Raw genomic sequence first — 19,408 nt, 5'->3', positions numbered from 1 at the left:
TGGAAAATGTAATTAAAAGTTCGAATCAGCGATGATAAACATTATGTTGAACTGAAATGTTGGTAAAGTATGCACATATTAGTACAATTGCACACTTTAGTTCCAATACAACTCAATGGCTTGTTGCTATCTCTCAACTTTAAGTAATTCTTAGAAATTCTTTTTCCATTTCACATGACGGTAATCGTAACTCCCACAAGACATACTCAAATTGGCACATATGTCCAATAAACAAAACTCTGCCATTTCTAGCTTTTATTCAAAAGCATCTGAATACTCCTTTTCTTTTTCTTCCGTGTTAATTATTAACACTTTTAGAAGCTTATTTTCCCTTTCATCTTCAATGTGCATCATTTTCTGGACGCCATTTTTTTAATTTTATAATCAGTTTGATCATGCAGACGCTTTCCATAAACAAATAGGTGCAGCTTGCTGCTGTAATGTTAGTCTGGTTCCTTACTGATTTCACTAATCCTAATATGAAACAGATCCATAACACGAGTGAACCAATTATCCAGATTTTTCGGCAACTATCATTTTTCAGTAGTTTTAGCTTGTATGCCTCAAGTCAGGTTTTTAAGGTTAATTTTCGTAAGACTTACAGCAAAATCGTAAGAGTTGGCAGGTCTGCAGTTATTCTGGCCACCATGTATAGCCCATCTTGTGCTGAAAAATGGCGGTAAATCCCATAACAGTGTTATTTAACGGTCTTATTTTCAGTAGTCTGCTCTATTTGACGGAAAATTGGCATAATTTAAAAAATATCAAAGAGCTTCATGGCAGGATGATACCTTTCAAATTTGTTCAAATTTTACTGAGCCTTTTTAAAAAAGTTGTAAACATAGCAGAGACATAAACTTACCTGGCCAGGTGAGCTGATACAGAGACATAAGCTTACCATGCCTCCTGGCCAGGTGAGCTGATACAGAGACATAAGCTTACCATGCCTCCTGGCCACGTGGGCTGATACAGAGACATAAGCTTACCATGCCTCCTGGCCAGGTGGGCTGATACAGAGACATAAGCTTACCATGCCTCCTGGCCAGGTGGGCTGATACCTATGATTTTCACAGAATTTCTTTTTTTATATAAATTTTGTGTAGAATTTGAGGTTAATATACCCAATATCTGGTATTCTGCTTTGTGTTTTGGTGACTTGTACAACAAAAGCTTAAAGTAGAGAACAAGAAAAGGTCTGGATAGGTGAAGAAAGTGAGCTAATCGTATCACCTGCTGCATCCAATGTGTGCTTGGAAAAACATTTGCAAACTGATGTTAAGTTTGAAATATAAGAAAACAACTTTCAGATTATTTTTTTTATTTCTTTCCAAGCTGATACTGCAATCTGGCAAAGTGTACAGCTCCCCATGGATAACTGCTGCATTTAGAATGTGGTATGGGGTCGAGAGGTGGTGAAACGTGGGGTGTGCAGCTTTCTGTGAATCCTGTGGGTCAGCGGGAACTTGATCTTCGAGTTCTGAAAAAAAAAGAAGAAAAAAGATTGAAACCGGTTTTTAAAAAATAAATAGCCGAAGAGTGTTCTCACAAGAAGAAACCCAAACCCGCCAACCATTTTCCATAAGGCAGTTGATACTTTTCCTCCAGTCAGACTAATTTTTTAGCAAGACATAATAAACTACATAAATGCCACCATGATTTTAACCAATGGGGGGCTCAACATGATTTTGGTCCTCCATAAAAACAAAATCAAAAACAAAAAAAAATTGCAGGTGGATTTGGGAGTCATCCCCAAATGGGGTGTCAAGGATCAACACCCTTGATCTGGGGGTCCCTCCCACCAAAACTGCACGGAACACTCGTACAAAACTGGTCATAATGGACCGTATAATCATAATATACTACAAAGTTGTTGCTTCATTCCAAAATACAGTGGAACCCCGCTATAATGCGATGATCGGGGTCCATAAAATCGGATCGCGTTAAAAGCGGGGTCGCGTTAATGCGGGGTTTTACAATATTTAACTTTTTTTCTGAGAACATATACGTGTATACATGTACAATGATCAAAAGTCGGCTTATCATCAGATGAATATTAACTGGAATGCATTAATTAAGATATATTCAAAATAATCGATGGCTAATATATTTATAGGTTATTACTGTGCATTAAAAACATTTACTAATTTTTATTTGTTTGAACAATAATACAGATTGACCGATAATACCAGACTATCGCTATATCATGAAAAGTGTATCAACACCGTATGCTACCGTGCCGTCATGGCATGCAGTTCATCCATAATGGATGTAATTTCATTGAAAATCGTACAGATTTAAAATATTCAATAATTTTGTAATAGTCTGAATTCGTCGTGTAAAATAAAGGATGAACAAAATATTGAAACCATTTACTCGCCGTCTGATATCGTACGGTCATTACATGCAGCTATTCCCGGGACTACATACGGTGTCTGTACAAATTTCATACCGCTAAAATTTTATCATATGCGAGAACTGCAAGAATAATTAACAATCAACGCATGATTTCAGCGTGCAAATAACTTTTATTTCAGATTTTGTGAACATCAAAAGAAACATGTGAAAACTGCTAAATTAATCGTTGTGCAAAGTGCAAAGTCAGTGTGGTTCCAAATTTAAATTTCATCATTTCTTGAAAAATATATCCAATGACATTTGCTTCTTTGCCGCGAACTGTTGGGTTCTAGCAAAGTCAAGAATGTTTCTTAATTGAAGGACTTTGATGCTGTCAACATCTTGTGTTTCCAGCCACCTTAAACTTGCTTCTAAATGTACTACTGCTTCAGACACTTTTGGTGGGGGAGTTGGGGTGCCATCGTCATCGTTATCATTATCGTCACTGGTTTCAGGTTCTGATTGTGCAGCTTCATTCTTCCTGCTGACATTTGTAACAATTTCGTCATCTGATATGTGTTCGTATATAGGGCAGATGTCATCTACTGAATACCAGTTAAGGATATCATGATGACTGTGCTCGTATTTTTTGAGTGCTTCTTCTGCTAAACGTACGTTGTCTTCAGTGAATCCTGTAAATTCAAGCTCATCGTCACTATCATTTTGTGTCGAGGGCGTAAAAGCTGGCCCAAGACCCTTTATCCAGCATCGTTCAATGCAGCGTGCAGTGATAGCATCCCAGGCTTTACCTCCAAGGTGACATACTTCTTTTAAGTTGAGTAATGCCAATGATGTGTCGACGGATGCGTTATTATCTGCTACCATTCCCTTCATCATTTCACGGCGATAATTTTGTTTAAATACGGAAATTATGCCTTGGTCAAGTGGCTGGATTTCTGACGTAGTGTTTTTCGGGAGGTACGAAACTTTGATCTTGCCATCACTGCTGACAAGATTTTCCGCTGGGGGGTGGGCAGGGCAATTATCCAGCAGGAGGAGAGCTTTTTCCTCCAGCTTGAGTTTTCGTAAATGAGCCCGAACATCTGGAACGAATGTTTTGTGAAACCAGTCGTCAAATATGGAGCTATTCATCCAAGCATTCTTGCTGTTAGTGTACTGAAATGGAAGTGCCTTCATATTTACATGATGAAAACATCTGGAAGCTTTCGATTTTCCAATCATCAGAGGTCTGACTTTGTGGCTGCCAGACTTGTTAACACAAAATAAGAGAGTCACTCTGTCCTTCCTCTTCTTGAAACCTTCTCGTTTGTGACTGTCAGTCTTGGTTGCAAGGGTGCGATCGGGTAACATTTTATAACATAAACCAGTCTCATCGCAGTTGTAAACTTGGTCGGCTGTGTAGCAACCGTCCTCCAGCAACTTTTTAAGCCCAATCGGGTAGGAATTGGCAGCCTCTTTGTCAGCGGAGCGGATTTCCCCAGACACAAGAACTTGGCTGATAGCGTGCCTTTTCTTGAATCTGTCTAGCCAGCCATTACTCGCCTTAGATTTGGAATCATCTCCATTGATACGGCGATCAAATTTCTCTGCTTGGGCTTTCAGAATTGGGCCAGAAATTGGAACACCTTCTGAGCGAGCTTGTACAAACCATTGTTACAAAGCTGAATCTAGGACATTAGCTAACTTAACCCTTTTACGCTGTAAACCAGTTTCCTCTTCAAGAATGTTGGGTAGACTACGGAGCTTTCCTTCATCTGTTTTCCACCCTCGCAAAGTGGACTCGCTGATTCCTAGATCTCTGGCAAGCTGAGTTTGTTGTTTGCCCTTCTTTAGCTGATCTAGGGCATACAGTTTCTCTTTAGCAGAAAACGACTTGCGTTTTTGAACTTGCTTTTCCATAACAGTAAAATATTTTTTTATATAAGCAAACAACGTACACAGATAAAGCTCGATAACTAAGTAATGAAGGCCTGCAATGGTTACGAATCACTTTTTATATAAAACAAAATTAAGCTGAACGGATGTACAATTTCATACCCTTTTAATTTACAGATAATAAAGTGGATATTATTTACTTTCAACTGTTTGTTGTTTGATCACACCGCCAAGCACAGCATACATGTTGGCGGCTTTCGTCCTTCGATGTTTATTAAATTGTGCGACTCTTGTATCAACCACAGCTTTGTCTGCTGCTTGGCTGTGATTGCAGTTAAATAAGAAGCCCATGTCGGCTATTGTTTGAGCAACGACTGTATACAGAATTCATGGAAGACAATCACAAAGACGATTTACTGGCTTTACTCATGGATCCGTAATAAGTAACACTTCCGATAATGTTTACTTCGGCTTAACAATTCAAAAACCTAATGAAACCAGTTTTCTCTTCTAGAGTAAAATACGGAGCTTCACCACAACCTGTTCAAATTGATAAATTTCAGAAGCCAAGCGTTGTACACACTATTTCTCGTACGTTATATATATCGTATTATTTTAGAATTCATACACGATCACTTCTCCAAAATCACTTAAAGAACCTGGATAAATTGTTAAGTTCCGATCGTTTATTATTAACAGTCATACGCGAATTCTTCCACCAAATTATAATAAACGTTTTACACACTATTTCTCGTACGTTAAACAAATATTTTCACGGTCCGATAAAAATACACGTAAATGAATTTCAAACTTCTGGAACCATGCCACGATCATATTATTTTAAAAGTCACAACTAATCTCATGCCCAAAATGAAGTTAATTTCTTGTTTTGTTTTTTTTACTTTTCTCCAAATTTTTTTTCTCCATGTGTGAATGAATACACTGTATATCATTTGAAAAATTAACAAACTTGCAACAATATTTGAAGATTTTCACAAAATTCATTGTCAACTTGTTCTCCTGTAATAATATTAGTGCTGAAATTATTACACATGCATGTCAAAGTTCACAAAGTAACTTGCTTACAATTATTGTCAATATTGGCCACAAATATATTTCATTTCACTGTTTTCAGAAAAAGCCAACACCCACATGCACCAACACTGCATGCAAATAACCACATAAATTCACTTGTCTCTTTCCCTACTGGACACAACCTGTCAATCTTGATATCCCAGTCTTGCTCTTTTGCAGCTGTGACAAACATTTCTTTTGCTTTATTTTTTGTCACCACTGATGTTTTTAGCTCAGTTTATAATCTTGTTTTCTATTTTTCTTTCTCAACAAGATCTTTTTTTCCCTTCAAGCAACTTCCCTGTATTAGCTGTAGTCTGTGCTTCTGATATTCAATTTCTCTGTATACAACTTTTGAAGCTGCTCACTAACAATTGTGATTAGCGTAATTCAAATCTTTCTTGCAAAGATCACAAAAACAAAATGCCAGTCCTCTGGAGTTCAGTTTTCTTATGAACTGACAAACTACATTTCCATTAGTGGCCCTGAGTGGTCTAAAGCGCTCTCCGTTATGGATCACTGCCATCTCACCTCTGTCTGCGTGGGTTTGAGTCTCGGATTCAGTTAATGTGGGTATGTGAGAAAGCTTGCCAGTAGCTTCTCTTTCCGGAGATTTCCTGGGTTCTTCCTCCACCATTAATAATGGCTGCCATGTATAGCCTATTGTGTGCTGAAAAATGGTGTTAAACCCTACAACATTTCCACTTTCTGCTTGATCCACTCCCATTCCACACTTTTTTCAAACCTTGATCCAAACATTGTGTCCTGTACTTGTGACACCATGTTTTGCAAGCATGCTTCTTTCTTTCCATTTCCATCAATTTCTGTTAAATGAAGATTCATTTGACGAGTAGAAACACCATCAGAATACTCTTTACAAAACTGGAGTGAATACTTTACAAGGAAGGGTGTGGAATAGGACTGGACTGAGAGTTTTTTAAAAACCAAATCAGAGACAACATTAAAAAAACCCCTAAAGATTCCTATTTTTCTCCTGGGAAGAAAAGCAAAATTTCACTTTAAAACGGATAAATATCATGTCTAAGCCCCCCCCCCCCCCCGGTGGGAGTAGAAATAAAGAAAAAATGATGGGAAGGAGGAAACAGCCACAGTTCAGTATTTACATAACACTTCAATATCCATCTCTTCTAGCTCCACTCTGCAAGACCCCTACTGAAATAAAAATCTTGACAAGATGTTGCCTCTGGTGGTATAATTAATTATATAATTAATTAATCTGTTGATTCTGAGCCTAATCTATTCCTTATCTCTGTATGAATATTGTTCAGTACTGAAAACCCCCTTTAACAGTCTGCATATGCATAGCTAGCTTAGCCAGATGGATCAAATCTGAAAACAAATTTAAGCGATTTTTAAAGGTTGTATGAGCCATGTTTACCTATGTCTCACTTTCTGGTAGTGCATATGAAATATATAATAACACTTACATGAAACTGCTTGATGTTAGGCCTCCTAGTCTTCTTAGCCTCTACCTCCTCCACGCGCATGATCTGGATTGTAGATGCTCTGGCACGATGGCGGGCACCCATGTCACGATCTGGGATAAACAAATATTGAAGACATGACTAGGATAAATCGATCCATGTTATGAGTGCAAAAGATTTCAAAGTTTATTGAGGTCTGTTTCAACTTCTATTCAAGTGCCAACTTTCGGAGAGAAAGTTGGTAAAATGAATGTGATGGTGAATCAAGTGTCATTCTTTTGGTGTGTGAGATTTGGATTTTTAATGTAGCCTTAACAATTTTTCAATCATATCGCTATGATGTCTGCAGTGTGGTAGTTCATAATGATGTCTAGCACTGGGGCATCATGCCGCAGACATGTAGCATGATGTCTCACCAAGTCACATTATCTTGACACCAGGCCAACCAGTTCTAACACTAACCTCCTAATGATGAGCGCCAAGCAAGGCAGCTGTTAGTACCATTTTTTAAAAGTCTTTGGTATGCCTCGACCAGGGGTTCGAACCTGCTGCATCCAAGGCGGACGCTCTAACCACTAGGCCACCGGAGCGGTCATCAGTATTTGGAGCTGTTATTGATGGGTATCACTGCAACGGACTTCTACTTGTGCAAATTTGTCTTGTGTAGTTGTAAAATACTCAACTACTATGAAAAGACGCATAACCTAAGTGGCACTTAAGCTTAATCCAAGCATAAAAAGTGTAACATACACAGTCTACAGGTCCAACTTTCTCTTATTTGATCATAAAGACAATGTGTTCAACACCAGTGCTATATTACAATATTCTCTTGTTCTTTTTAAATCTGCAAAGCACCAATGATTTATCCTCTTCCCGACAGAACATGTTTTCTAGGTTAATAATCTCTTTCTTTTAACATTATTCAGTCATATAACATCCATGAGTTGCATCTGTAACGGCTGTTTTGCTTCAGATCTGGGGCCATTTATTATTAAAGAATAATAGACTGGTCAGCTACCTAAATATATTTATCAAAATATACTGAACATATGAGACAAGTTCTCCAGACCTGCCAACCCTAACAAAATTGTCTCAGTAAGGCAGTTGATTTTTTTCCCATAAGTTTGAAAAGTTTCCGTAAGGTTTAAAAAAATATCACGTACTGCTACTGAAGAGTGTATTTAAGAAGTTCCGTATTCCAAATTGATGCAACGGTAGTCATTATGTTCATCTGAAAAGTTTGTAAAGTCCGCATACACCTTATTTACCTCTAGCACAGTTGCACAAACTTCAGTTCCGAACCCTATACAGCTCAATGGCTTGTTGCTATCTTTCAACCCGATGTAATTCTTGGAATTTTTTTCTTCATTTCACATTATGACAGCAATCATATCTCCTGCCAGATGATGTTCAATAAATGTAATTTTGTCCCTTCCTGCTTCTATCTGAATATTCCTTTTTATTCTTCTGTACAGACTATTAAAATGTTTTAAGAGGCTTATTTTTTTTCTTTTTGTCTTTAACATGCATTGGTAGCTGGAAACCATTTTTTCAAAAAATTCTATAATTACTAATTTCTGATATATTCCAAATTCAACTTCACTTTCTGAATAATACATTTCTTTTTCCTTGGTGGTGAAGACATTTTCAAGATCTTACACGCAATGCTGAACGGTAACTCAAATCAGTGTTGGTGACGCATGTGCGGAGCAAAATTCCGGTTAGGCCCCAGCTTCTCTCAAAAGCATTTGTAAAACTACTCTTATACATATAGATTAAAATAGGCTAAAATGCTTGCTACCGAGCCAACTGTACTAATCAGCTGTAGATCTACTAATATTGCGACCAGCAGTACCGGACCGTTTTGGCAACTGCGAATATCACGACTAACGCTTAACGGGAAATCAGTTATTTTATTAAAGATTTAAAATAATTCAGGATTGGAGAATTCGTGAACTTTTGGCTTGTGGCATGAATCCGTGAATCTCTGAAAAGTCGTGAAATTCACACCAAATTCGTGAGGGTTGGCAGCTATGCAGATGCTTTGCTTGGAAAACAATGTGTAGTTTAAAGTATCTGAGGTACTGCTATAAAGTTAGTCTGGTACTCTGACAAATTCCACTAAAGCTAAAGTAAAAGCAGGATCCAAATCAAACATGGCTGAAACAATTATTCGGATGTTAAAATAATGTCTAGCACTGGGGCATCTTGCTGCAGTCACGTAGCATCGTGTACCACCCAGTCACACTATCCTGACACTAACCCCTTGTTGGTCAGCAGCAAGCGCGGCAGCTGTAACTATCATTTGTATAAGTCTTTGGTATGACTGGCTGGGGTTCGAACCCACTAAAAGTTTATGGGGGTGGGGGTAGAGGGTCCTCCCACAACAGGGAGCACCCTTTATCTGGGGGTCCAAAAATGCATTTTACACTCATAAAAACTTCTCCTGGTGCAACTTATGATCACAAAATAAACCAAAATAATCATTTAAAAAACTAATAAACTTACCAAAAATGTTCAACTTCTCTTCAATAATTTCACAATATTTATAGTCACACGAATTTGTGCTCCAGTACTATTGATGAGGTTATTTCATGTGCATGTCAGTGCTTACATTGTAGTTAAGTCATAAAAATTTCTCAAATTTTGCAGCAAATATGTTATGCTTCTCTCTTTTCATAACAAATCTGTAAAATAAACACCCAAGTATATCAACTATATACAAATAATCCCATACATTCACTTGTCTTTATTTCCATGGGACACAACCTGCTGATATGTCAGTCGAGCTCTTCGTGCAGCATTGGCAAAGATTTCTTTAGCCTTCCTTTTTGTCACCACTGACTCTTTTGGCAAAAAGTGCAATCGTTTCTTTTCCTTCTCAATGAGAGCCTTTTTCCTTTCAAGCTGGTGCTTATATTGGTGACATGCAGTTCTCATATTCTGACACAGGGCTACATCTGTTCTCTCATGCAAGAAATCTTTCATCTCAGAGTAATTAATTGCACTTTTTCCAGATGCCATATGAGCTTCAATTTTTCCGTATGCAGCTTCTTTTGTATGTGCTGTTCCAAATTCTTCCAACTGCAACTACTGTAAAGCAGAGGTCACAAAATGCCAGACCTCTAGCTGTCATTTTCTTGTAAACTGACCAACTAAATTTCCGCCAATTTTTTGCTCTAGCCATTCCCATTTCCATATGTTTTTTAAAACCTTTATGTAAACTTTTCGTGTCACGGTCTCTCTTAACAACTCTGGACGCCATGTTTTGCAAGCATTCATCTTTTCATTGCTGTCAGTTTCCATTACACAAAGATTCACTGGACGAATTTAAACCTTTGACCAATCAGAATACTCCTTACGAAAGTTGTGTGCTAACTAATATATGGAACGAATAATTTACAAGGGTCATTGTGGAATGAGACTGGAAAGACCATTTTTTGAAAAACCGAATCGGAGAGGATATAAAAAACATTTTATCAAGAAAAATCTGATTCAAATCAGGAGAAAAGCAGAATTCCGCTTTAAAACAGAGAAAAATCATGTCTGATTTGTAGCAATGTTAGGCATAATCTAAATAGTATTTGCTTTACTGCTTTTGTTTGTATTTTCACAAGAATGAGCGACATCAGAAAATAACTTTGGCCCTACAGCTTCTGTTTGAATTTTCACAAGAATGAGCGACATCAGAAAATAACTCTGACCCTACTGCGCTTCTTGCAAATTCCAAAACATATCATTGTCCCCCAGTTTCTACCTATATAATTGCAGTTTAAAGCTAACTCTTTAGTAACATAATATTTCTACTTTGCTTTTTATGAATTCCTGAATATATCTGCCCAAGGCAATCTAATAAACTGGTACTTCCCTACCACAGCAGTGTCCGCCATTATTTCCCCATTACAGATTCTATATACATAGTATTGATATAAAGTTTCGAAAAACAAATCTGTATATTTTTACAGTCAAAGGACAACTTGAGGAAATAGTGATAGTTGCCAACTTACTCTATGAAAGAGTTAATGGTCAATCAGCCATCAAAACACATACCTGTGAATGTGCAGGAGTTAGTTTGTCACTACAATGGATATCAACAAAAGCTATTTGACGGCTTGATGTCCACATTTTGCCTTGAGCTATAACACTGGAACATGCCTGCATAAGACAAGGGAGCATCTCAAAAAGTAGTTACTCAATGTACCCCTAAAAATTACAGGAAGAAATCATTTTTGCTTCCTTAACAGAAGGTGAATTTAAATTTTTTTTGTTTCAGACCATTTTTGGGAAGTGAAGTTTAAATCTGCAATCTATTTGCTACTTACAGCACTGAGTCACGGCTCCAGCGATAGTCAGATCCCTGTACTCTCTGTACATATTGTGAGTCCCACTCCTTGACACATACCTCAGCCATACACCAATGTTCTTAATCTTCAGAGGCTTCTTTTCATAGACCTGCAATACAGTCAAGTTCACACGGTTAATAACAATGTTTGTTAAATGCTCTTTGAACTTCTTAAAAATTTGAAATGTTTGCACAGTTACAGGTACATACCATCCAAAAAATATACAAGATGGTGTGTATTTGTAGCACTACACTTGGTTAAGTATTCAACCCCATAAAATGGAAAAGTATACGAAACAGTGTTATGTTGTCAACTATCCAATCAATAACAACTAAATATTACAGATCTCCAATACCAGATAAATTCAGAAAAATGTATGCTGGTGAGTGAATTTGATACAATTATTACACTCACATCAAGAATGCGACACACGAAGCCTGCAAGGTTTACAATTTGTACATTGCAAAAAATTTACCAAATCTGCAAGCAATTTACTTAGGCACTTATACATTTTTGCTGACCTTTTACATTTTGTTTACATACTGTTTTTCTAAAAATAATGATAAATTTAATACAAACTTAAATTTTCATCATTCTATAAAAGACAGTAATCACCGTCACATAATTTTCTATTTTATATCTCTCCATCCAGCTCATAACACTACAGCACAATGCAGAGCAAGTGACATTATTTAAATGCTGTAATAATGTCACATATAAAAATAGAGTTGCACAATAAATGTTGATTTAAACAAAGCCGAAATCTGACACGTATTTTTGTCAATTTTAGATGTAAGTGTAGGAATTTATTTAGTGCTGAGGGAACTGGAGTGAAGTGCTTTGCCCAAGAACACACCACTGCACTGGACTCTGGCTGATAAAAAGTAGTATTCAATCCAGCATATTTTCAGTACAGAGTAAAGCATGCAAACCACTTCACTGTGGCTTCCCACTTTTTAAAGTTCATTAAAAGTTGCACTGCTGATTTGAGTAACAGCAACTGCAGCTGATTGTAGGTCAGAATCACTTGCAAAAATGTGTAAACTCTTCATGCCATGGTGCATTCTGTAAAATCTGGACAAATTCTACTTACTTTTGTTTTCCAGCTTTTTCTACATTAAATCACAGTGCACATATCTGACTGCGGATTAACATCATTTGATTGCAACTGAACACTCTTAATGCTTTGTATCCAATTCTGTTCTGTGCTTTTTGTAAAGAAAACAACAAAAAAATTCCTTGCTTAACAATGGTTGTCATGTCAACAAAATGGCATTATTTGTTTAAGCTTGAAAGCCCTTCATGCAATAATGTTTACTTTTAAATACTATCTAATTCTGTTGAACAATTTTTAAAAGTAATTTCAGGATTTTTCCATGTTCACTAATAGCAGTCTTATCTGATTCTGAATGGGAATAATTTTACCAATCCGACAACCATTTATGCAGGGATGGTCCTGGCTTTTAAAACGCTGTCGCCAAAAAAATCGCCAACCTCAATATATTGTCGCCAATTTTCAAAAAGTGTCGCCAGAACAAGTAGTGTACATTTTTCCAAGTGTTAATTTAATCTATTAATGTAACAGGCAATGAAAATTACAAAAGATGAGTTAGTTAATACTTTAATTACAACAAGCATTAACAAAATGTTACATGAAGGTCCGTCGCGATTTTAGGGCTGCCCACTTGTTGAATGCAGTCTAATTTTTCACATCCGTACATGCTGATTCTCATTAAATTCTCGAGAGATGAGATGCAGAGTTCATTTCTGATGTCAGTTTTTATGAAGTTCTTCTTACTGAATCCACGTTCACAGTCTACAGTGCTGACAGGTGACACCAGTAGTCTCTCAGCAGCCGCAGATGCGCAAGGGTACGTTGCCCTGGATCTCACTGCCAACTGAATCAAGTCCTTAACACCTCTATACACCTTACCATTCCTGAGAACTTGAACCCTAGCATAAGCCACAAAGCCAGCCAACTCCTGTCTAACCAATGCATTATCAACTTTAGTTGACATTTTAATAATAATAAACCCTATGATCGTACATTGTTGTTGTTGTTGTGGGGTTTAACGCCATTTTTCAGCACACGATAGGCTATACATGGTGGCCAGTATTAATGGTGGAGGAAGAACCCGGGAAAACCCCCGAAAGAACCACCGGATCGTACACTGCAATGTAAGACAAGTGACGTATAATGCGACTGTCGATTGCATGCATTCCGTAATTAAATGCCCCCTCCCCCCCCCTTTATGGCTAGCTTCACAAAGCTTGTAATTGCTTTTTAAATCTCAAGAATGATCACTGAAAGCTGTATAAATTTTCTCGACAAGCAAAATAGGATCTCCATTCCCACGAATGAAACTTACATGAGTCAACACCTGGCAATATTGGACCGTATATATAAGCATAAATTCACACCCAATTTAGGGATTCTTTCACTCCTGTATTTTGAGAAATAAATAATTATTTTTGTATTTATACACAGTAGTCGGTACTTCAAAGGTTATCAGTCTTCTATGACAGTTCAGCAAAACTATTGTTTTGGTATATGTAAAAAAAAAACAAAACAAAAAAAACAAAAAAAACCAGAAGGATTAGCCATTCAATTAATTGTATCTGTTCTATTCGCGTCTTCAGAAGTCAGTCAGTTGTAGGTATAGTTCGGTAGCATGATGGACTGTATCATAGCATACAGTACTCAGCCCAGATGTCAGCATAAGCAGATTATGATGTAACAATGCACTGTAAAGATGGGGTTGTCAATACGAACAAAGGATCGTTTGTTTAACAGATAGATTACAATGCATTGCTTAGTCAAGTTTGTGGCTTCCTTTTGTTCTCCCTTTTAATTTATCCTGTCCAAATCTATGATTGTATGTACAAATTAAATAACCAAAAAGTCTGTCGCCAAAACATTCGCCAGATGGGATATTTTTGTTGCCAATAAGGAAAAAAATTGCAATTTGCGACACTGGCGAAGCCCAGGACGATCCCTGTTTATGGCACATGACAATATCTGTTGAGTAGTTTTTGAGAAGCTATTTAAAATTTGTTTCTAATTTTAGTAGTGGTGGCCATATTAGATGGCAGACTTGCCTCATTTCAGTTCAGTGCCATCTACTTTTACAATATTTATGATATTCCTCTTTAAATGCATTATGTAGTTATTTTTTGACCAGCAATCTATCCAAAGGCATGGCTCTCATTCTGTCCTGTGTTGTTTTAACTGATCGTTGTTGTTTTACAATGACTGGTATATAAGATATGTAAAAAGCTCAGTGATGGGATATTTTGGTCAACAAGATGTTTACAGAACATATGAATGAGGAACAACATTGCTACATGATGCTCTATGCCATCTGAACATTAGGCAGGAAGCAATGCACACAACTTTCACATTAGGTTTTTAATATCTATCTTTAAACAGGTTATACAATTGTTAAAAAGGTTTCCAGAAGATTATCAAATAAAAATGAGTATTTAGCCTTGTCCTAATTCCTGTTCTGCACATGATACTAGGAAAAATGATGTTGACTCTTGACTTGTCTGATGCATTTAAGTGTGGTCCATTCTCATTCCAACACAAACTGCAGTTGAAGACAACTGCATAAAAATGTTTCATTTTAGATGGTTTAAAATAAATTCTTATGTCATATTAATAAAGCTATTCAGAAACTATGTCTGATTGATAAAATTGAGCGTGGAATTAATCCACACAATTCAGATGATTATCTATTGTTATGGATTTGCCATGGTCTTCCTTAAAATTTTTTTTTTTTCAATTACAATGTACAATTGGCATGATATTCACAAGTCACGCTAATGTACAACAATAGGGATTTTCTGAGGTGATATTAAAAGGGGTATAGGCATACAATATTTCTGGCTAAAAATTAGACCAATAAATGACAAAGTAATCAAGCAAAAAATTCAAAATATTTGAATTTTGCATACTTTTTGCTCTTGGGCCCATTACCAGACCCTCAGCATCATACGTATAGTGACCTATTTATTGAATGACTGGTTTAATGGCACAGCAACTGGTGAAAAGGTATTTAATGTCAAGACAATACTGTATATAGATGCAACATCATGCACAGACAGATCAGGTCGATGATGTTTGTTCTACTCATTACTCTTAACAAACTGCAAATCTGGGTCTCTGCAGTTTGCAGGTGGGCTCGATTTATAATCGAGAATTGTCAGTAAAATGCCATGCCCCTAGATACATTACAGCAGCCTACGCTGGTATGGTCTGGACTCCAAGACACTAACCAGTGGCTTGGACATACTGAACATATTTCAAAAGTGCTCCAATATGTAATTACCCTCTGGCAGCAAACAATCTCCCCACTGGCCTTCTTCATCTTTTTCAATTGCTTCATTAGATACCAAAATCTGGACTTGGCAACACATTTGTCAGGGGCAAAGATTCTCATCTGATACAGGCCTGGTGTCCTATTCTTCTCACTGGGCAAGTTGCGCCCAATAACTTTGTATTCCTTCAGCTGAAATGACATTAAAAAGTACTGCTAAAAGACTTTTAAAGGTGTTACATACACTATAGTGTTACAAAACCTGTCAATTTTCAAGTTAAACAAGCCTTATACTGATGCACTAAAGACTGAAAATAATTTCCAGGAATCCAAAAAAGTATTTTTTCTTTACAAAACCTATCTACGCGCATATAGCGTCAAAGAATCACACTGTTGATCTGCTGGTAATTTGACCTAAATCAGTAAAGCTTAAGTCGTGCTTTTTTAATTTGCTTTATGTTGAGGATTTGGGAGACAAGTGCTTTTCTCAAGGACACATCAAGGCATCTGACCCATGCTGGCCTATGTGGTGGTACTTAACCAGTGACCATTGGATTACAGGTCTAACGCACGATATCCTCTCAGGATTTTATCAAAGGGAGGGGGTGGGGTTTGATATCCCCCCACCGAGTAACCAAAATGCATGGTGAAAAAGTTACCTATCACTCGAATATCTCTCTTTATATTTGCTCTGCTCTGTTAGAACTCTAATGAAATAAACATCCTCAGTATCTCCTTGAGTTGCATAAGCATTAATCTGTCGATTGTTATATATAACAATCCTCATCTATATATAAATATTGCTCAGTGCTGACATCTGAAGCAGTATATGTAGAGGTAGCTTCAACAGTTTGAATAAAGTTGGGAAACCATTCTTTATGGTTGCTATGTACAATTTTCCACAGCTCATAAGTATTTTCACTGGGATATTTCTGCTCCCAAACAAGAGTTTTCATTAGCACGAGTTCTGTGACAGTTTCACTTTCTTGAAATGCTTCCTTAACAGATTACTGGTACTACGGCAAATTTCTTATCTTGATACTTTCAAATTGTCTGTGTTTTAATTAGGCTTGGTATTCTGTCTTTTCTTACAAAAGCAACACATTATGTTCAATATTATTGTGATTTTCCCATATTATTGACGATTATAAAATTAAAAACACATCACACAAGTTTTAAAAAATGATTTATGCAGCCTTTTATTTAGTTCTACATTTTTTTTTAAAATTTAGCTTCTCCTGTTTGAATCTGTGTTGCATCCTGAAAACTAGTCACCCTGTCCTCCAAATGTGTTGGACATTCCATTTCAAAAGGACGAAGAGCAATACTAGATAGTGTTTAGTCCACCAGTAGCAGTTAAGATAGTGTAACAACCTGCCACAAGCTAGTACTAATGTTAGTACCCCTACTTTGTGGACAGGGTACTAATATGAGCCTATGTATATCAACAGACCTTCTGGGTGCGACCACAGTGCTCGACACGAGCTTGATGTTGAGAAAAAAAAAACAACAATAATCAAAAGAAAAAATTATACAGAGTGACAAAAATACCTTAGATTACCCCCATGACCTGTTCTGACATAGGACCCTCTCTATCATAATATATGAGAAAGTACGGAACTTCCAAATACTTCATTCCACCCATGACCTCCGATTTCCTTCTGCTATTTCCGTTTTTTAAGGCACACGACCAGACTCTATGACTTTCTGCGTTGTACCACACTGACATTACGGGCTCCAAAACATGTGTTTTTCACGTGCAAATGTGAAAACTGCTACATGTACCATGTTTTCAACTCTATGGTGCATCCCTTCTTGAATTACAAAACATTGTTCGATGATAAAGTTTTTACTTACCATTAACTCGATTTAACTTTAGGAATCCTGTTCTATGCAAGAATTATGACATTGTCTTCTTCACCGCACATACATTGTATACATGCGACTCTATTTTCAAAATAGGTAAACTATGCGGCACACGTCACCACCAAAATATGATTGGCTCAAAAGGTTATACTTATTATCACATGAGCTCAGAATTGTCTCAGAGTAAAAAAACGCACGTTTCGGAGTCCGTAACTTCAGTTTGGTACATCGCAGAAAACTCAATAATGGCTTGATGGATAGAAACGTATCTCAGGAGTAAAACATGGAACTCTGTATGATTTTTTCCCTTTAGATTATTGTTTTTCTTCTCAACAGCAAGCTCACATCGAGCACCTGTGGGTGTGACCATAACTTTTTAACATTTTCCTTGTATACACTTAAAGAAATTATTATTACTCTTATTTAATACCTAAATTGCTGCATACAATTGTAGAAATACATGTAAAATAATGTTTACCTTCTTTATATAATACTTTCTTTTGGCTCATCTGCCATCTTTAACTTTTAACTACTTCCATTTTCTGCCTATTTTTTTTGTGCCATAAAATGACGATGCCTTATTTGTAACTGTAAAGTGATTGAAGTAAATATGGGATGCATTTATAAATGTATTGAAGAATATCCAAATATGGTATAGCAAGCCTCATTTGGAAAATAAATTGGTGAAAATCTCGTGTTATCTGTTATGGTGGACAATGTATGGCTAGTGTAAACATTCCAATCTAATTTTCCTTCTATTAACTTAACTTGATCATTAGTCAAACTTCCTGAAAAACTTAACTCTACTTATGTAGATTTTAACTAATTATCTTTTGTCTCTGACAATCGTTTTATTTGCTCCATTGTATGGTACCGTAGCCTTAAGTACACCATGGCTACATTGTAGCTAGCCCAAACTAAATCGATAAAGTAACTTGTACAAACGCATCTGTAGCAAACGGATTTGCCGCTATTTTCCTATTTAAGCATTACTGTTGAAGGAATGTTCTCAGTTAAGCTAAAGCACCGATGTAAACGACCGGCAGATTTGTGCAACGGTCTATTTAGAACAGAACTTGTAAATACCGCATCAATGTGGGCAACCAACTACGATATTCTACTGTATATAAATGGCCTCCAGCTTCCCTGGCGATGCGGACGGAACAAAGCTACATGGCATCGAGTATATGCAGTAAGAGGTCGACCTCAAAACATGCATATCAGGTTCAACGTGTTCTATGGGTTTGACTACACCCACCCCTCTCGCAAACACATGGAAAATCTATATAATGACATGTACGGACAAAGTTTTTCAAATTTGATCTTTTTATTTCAAATAAGGTTAGACTGTTACGAAAAATGTATTATGTGCATGTGGTTGAGATAAATGTTTCTACTCTTTATCGTCAATTATGTGAAGCACTACCTCTCCTAAGGCCTTCATGTTGAACACCACACGAGAAAGAGAAAAACCACGTGCGCGTACGTCATCAGACTGGTTCAATAAAGAAACATGAGTTTGACTGGTTATCCTAATACTAACTTTTGGTCACTCTTCGCAAACCTGGTCCCAGAACTGTTGGAATACACCAGACGAGATCAAAGTCTGACCCTAGCCGAGTTATTCTCATATCTGCTAAATAATACATAGTAGGATTCTGATGAAACTATTAATCTAATTAAAGAAAACAACGGTGGATTCCATAAAGGTCGCAGAACGGCCCACAACCTTTTCATTTTAAATAGTAGTATCAATAGGACATCTAAAATGAAGTAGCTATACAAGGGTTTGGCATTACGAGCAATGAAATCTTTACCCGAAGGACGAACGAGTCAGTTACAAAACTCTTGTAAATAATACGTACTTGAAAGGTTTTAAAAGTTTCACCACAGTGGTTATATAACGCAGAAGATTTACACATGTAGTTCGTGCAAGGTTTAATTTTATGTAACAACTAATAAAATCGGGATGCTGTTTCTTTATTGCATAAGAAGAAAGATCACAGTTGTTACAAGTATAACTTTGAAAAAGATTTTACTCTTGATGTGCGCAGCCTGTATGAGTTTTATATCTTTCTTGGCAATAATAAATTTAGTCCTTGGTGGTTTTACAATTATGAATAAGTAATTT

General features: G+C 36.8%; 1 protein-coding gene across 1 annotated transcript; it reads right to left on the bottom strand.

The window, feature by feature from the left end:
- Positions 1-1,301: 1,301 nt before the first annotated feature.
- Positions 1,302-18,795, bottom strand: LOC149787963 (large ribosomal subunit protein eL20-like). Its single transcript, XM_089974232.1, has 5 exons — positions 18,704-18,795; positions 15,424-15,603; positions 11,072-11,201; positions 6,753-6,862; positions 1,302-1,477 (listed from the first exon to the last, which is right to left on the bottom strand). Exons 1-5 carry the CDS (start codon positions 18,719-18,721, stop codon positions 1,385-1,387), a joined length of 531 nt encoding a protein of 176 aa, XP_089830358.1. The 5' UTR covers positions 18,722-18,795; the 3' UTR covers positions 1,302-1,384.
- Positions 18,796-19,408: the final 613 nt, after the last annotated feature.

Source organism: Sinohyriopsis cumingii, chromosome 11 (assembly GCF_028554795.1).
Source record: "Sinohyriopsis cumingii isolate HCF-2022 chromosome 11, ASM2855479v2, whole genome shotgun sequence".
Lineage (NCBI taxonomy): Eukaryota > Metazoa > Mollusca > Bivalvia > Unionida > Unionidae > Sinohyriopsis > Sinohyriopsis cumingii.
The sequence above is the reverse complement of the archived record's forward strand: the minus strand, read 5'-3'. Positions and strand labels throughout refer to the sequence as shown.

Excerpts from the sequence above, each read along its gene's own strand:
- LOC149787963 (XM_089974232.1), bottom strand. Across the intron at positions 11,202-15,423 it reads AGATTGTTTGCTGCCAGAGG|GTCTATGAAAAGAAGCCTCT; the intron begins GTAATTACATAT and ends ACTGTATTGCAG. Across the intron at positions 1,478-6,752 it reads CTAACATCAAGCAGTTTCAT|AACTCGAAGATCAAGTTCCC; the intron begins GTAAGTGTTATT and ends TTTTTTTTTCAG.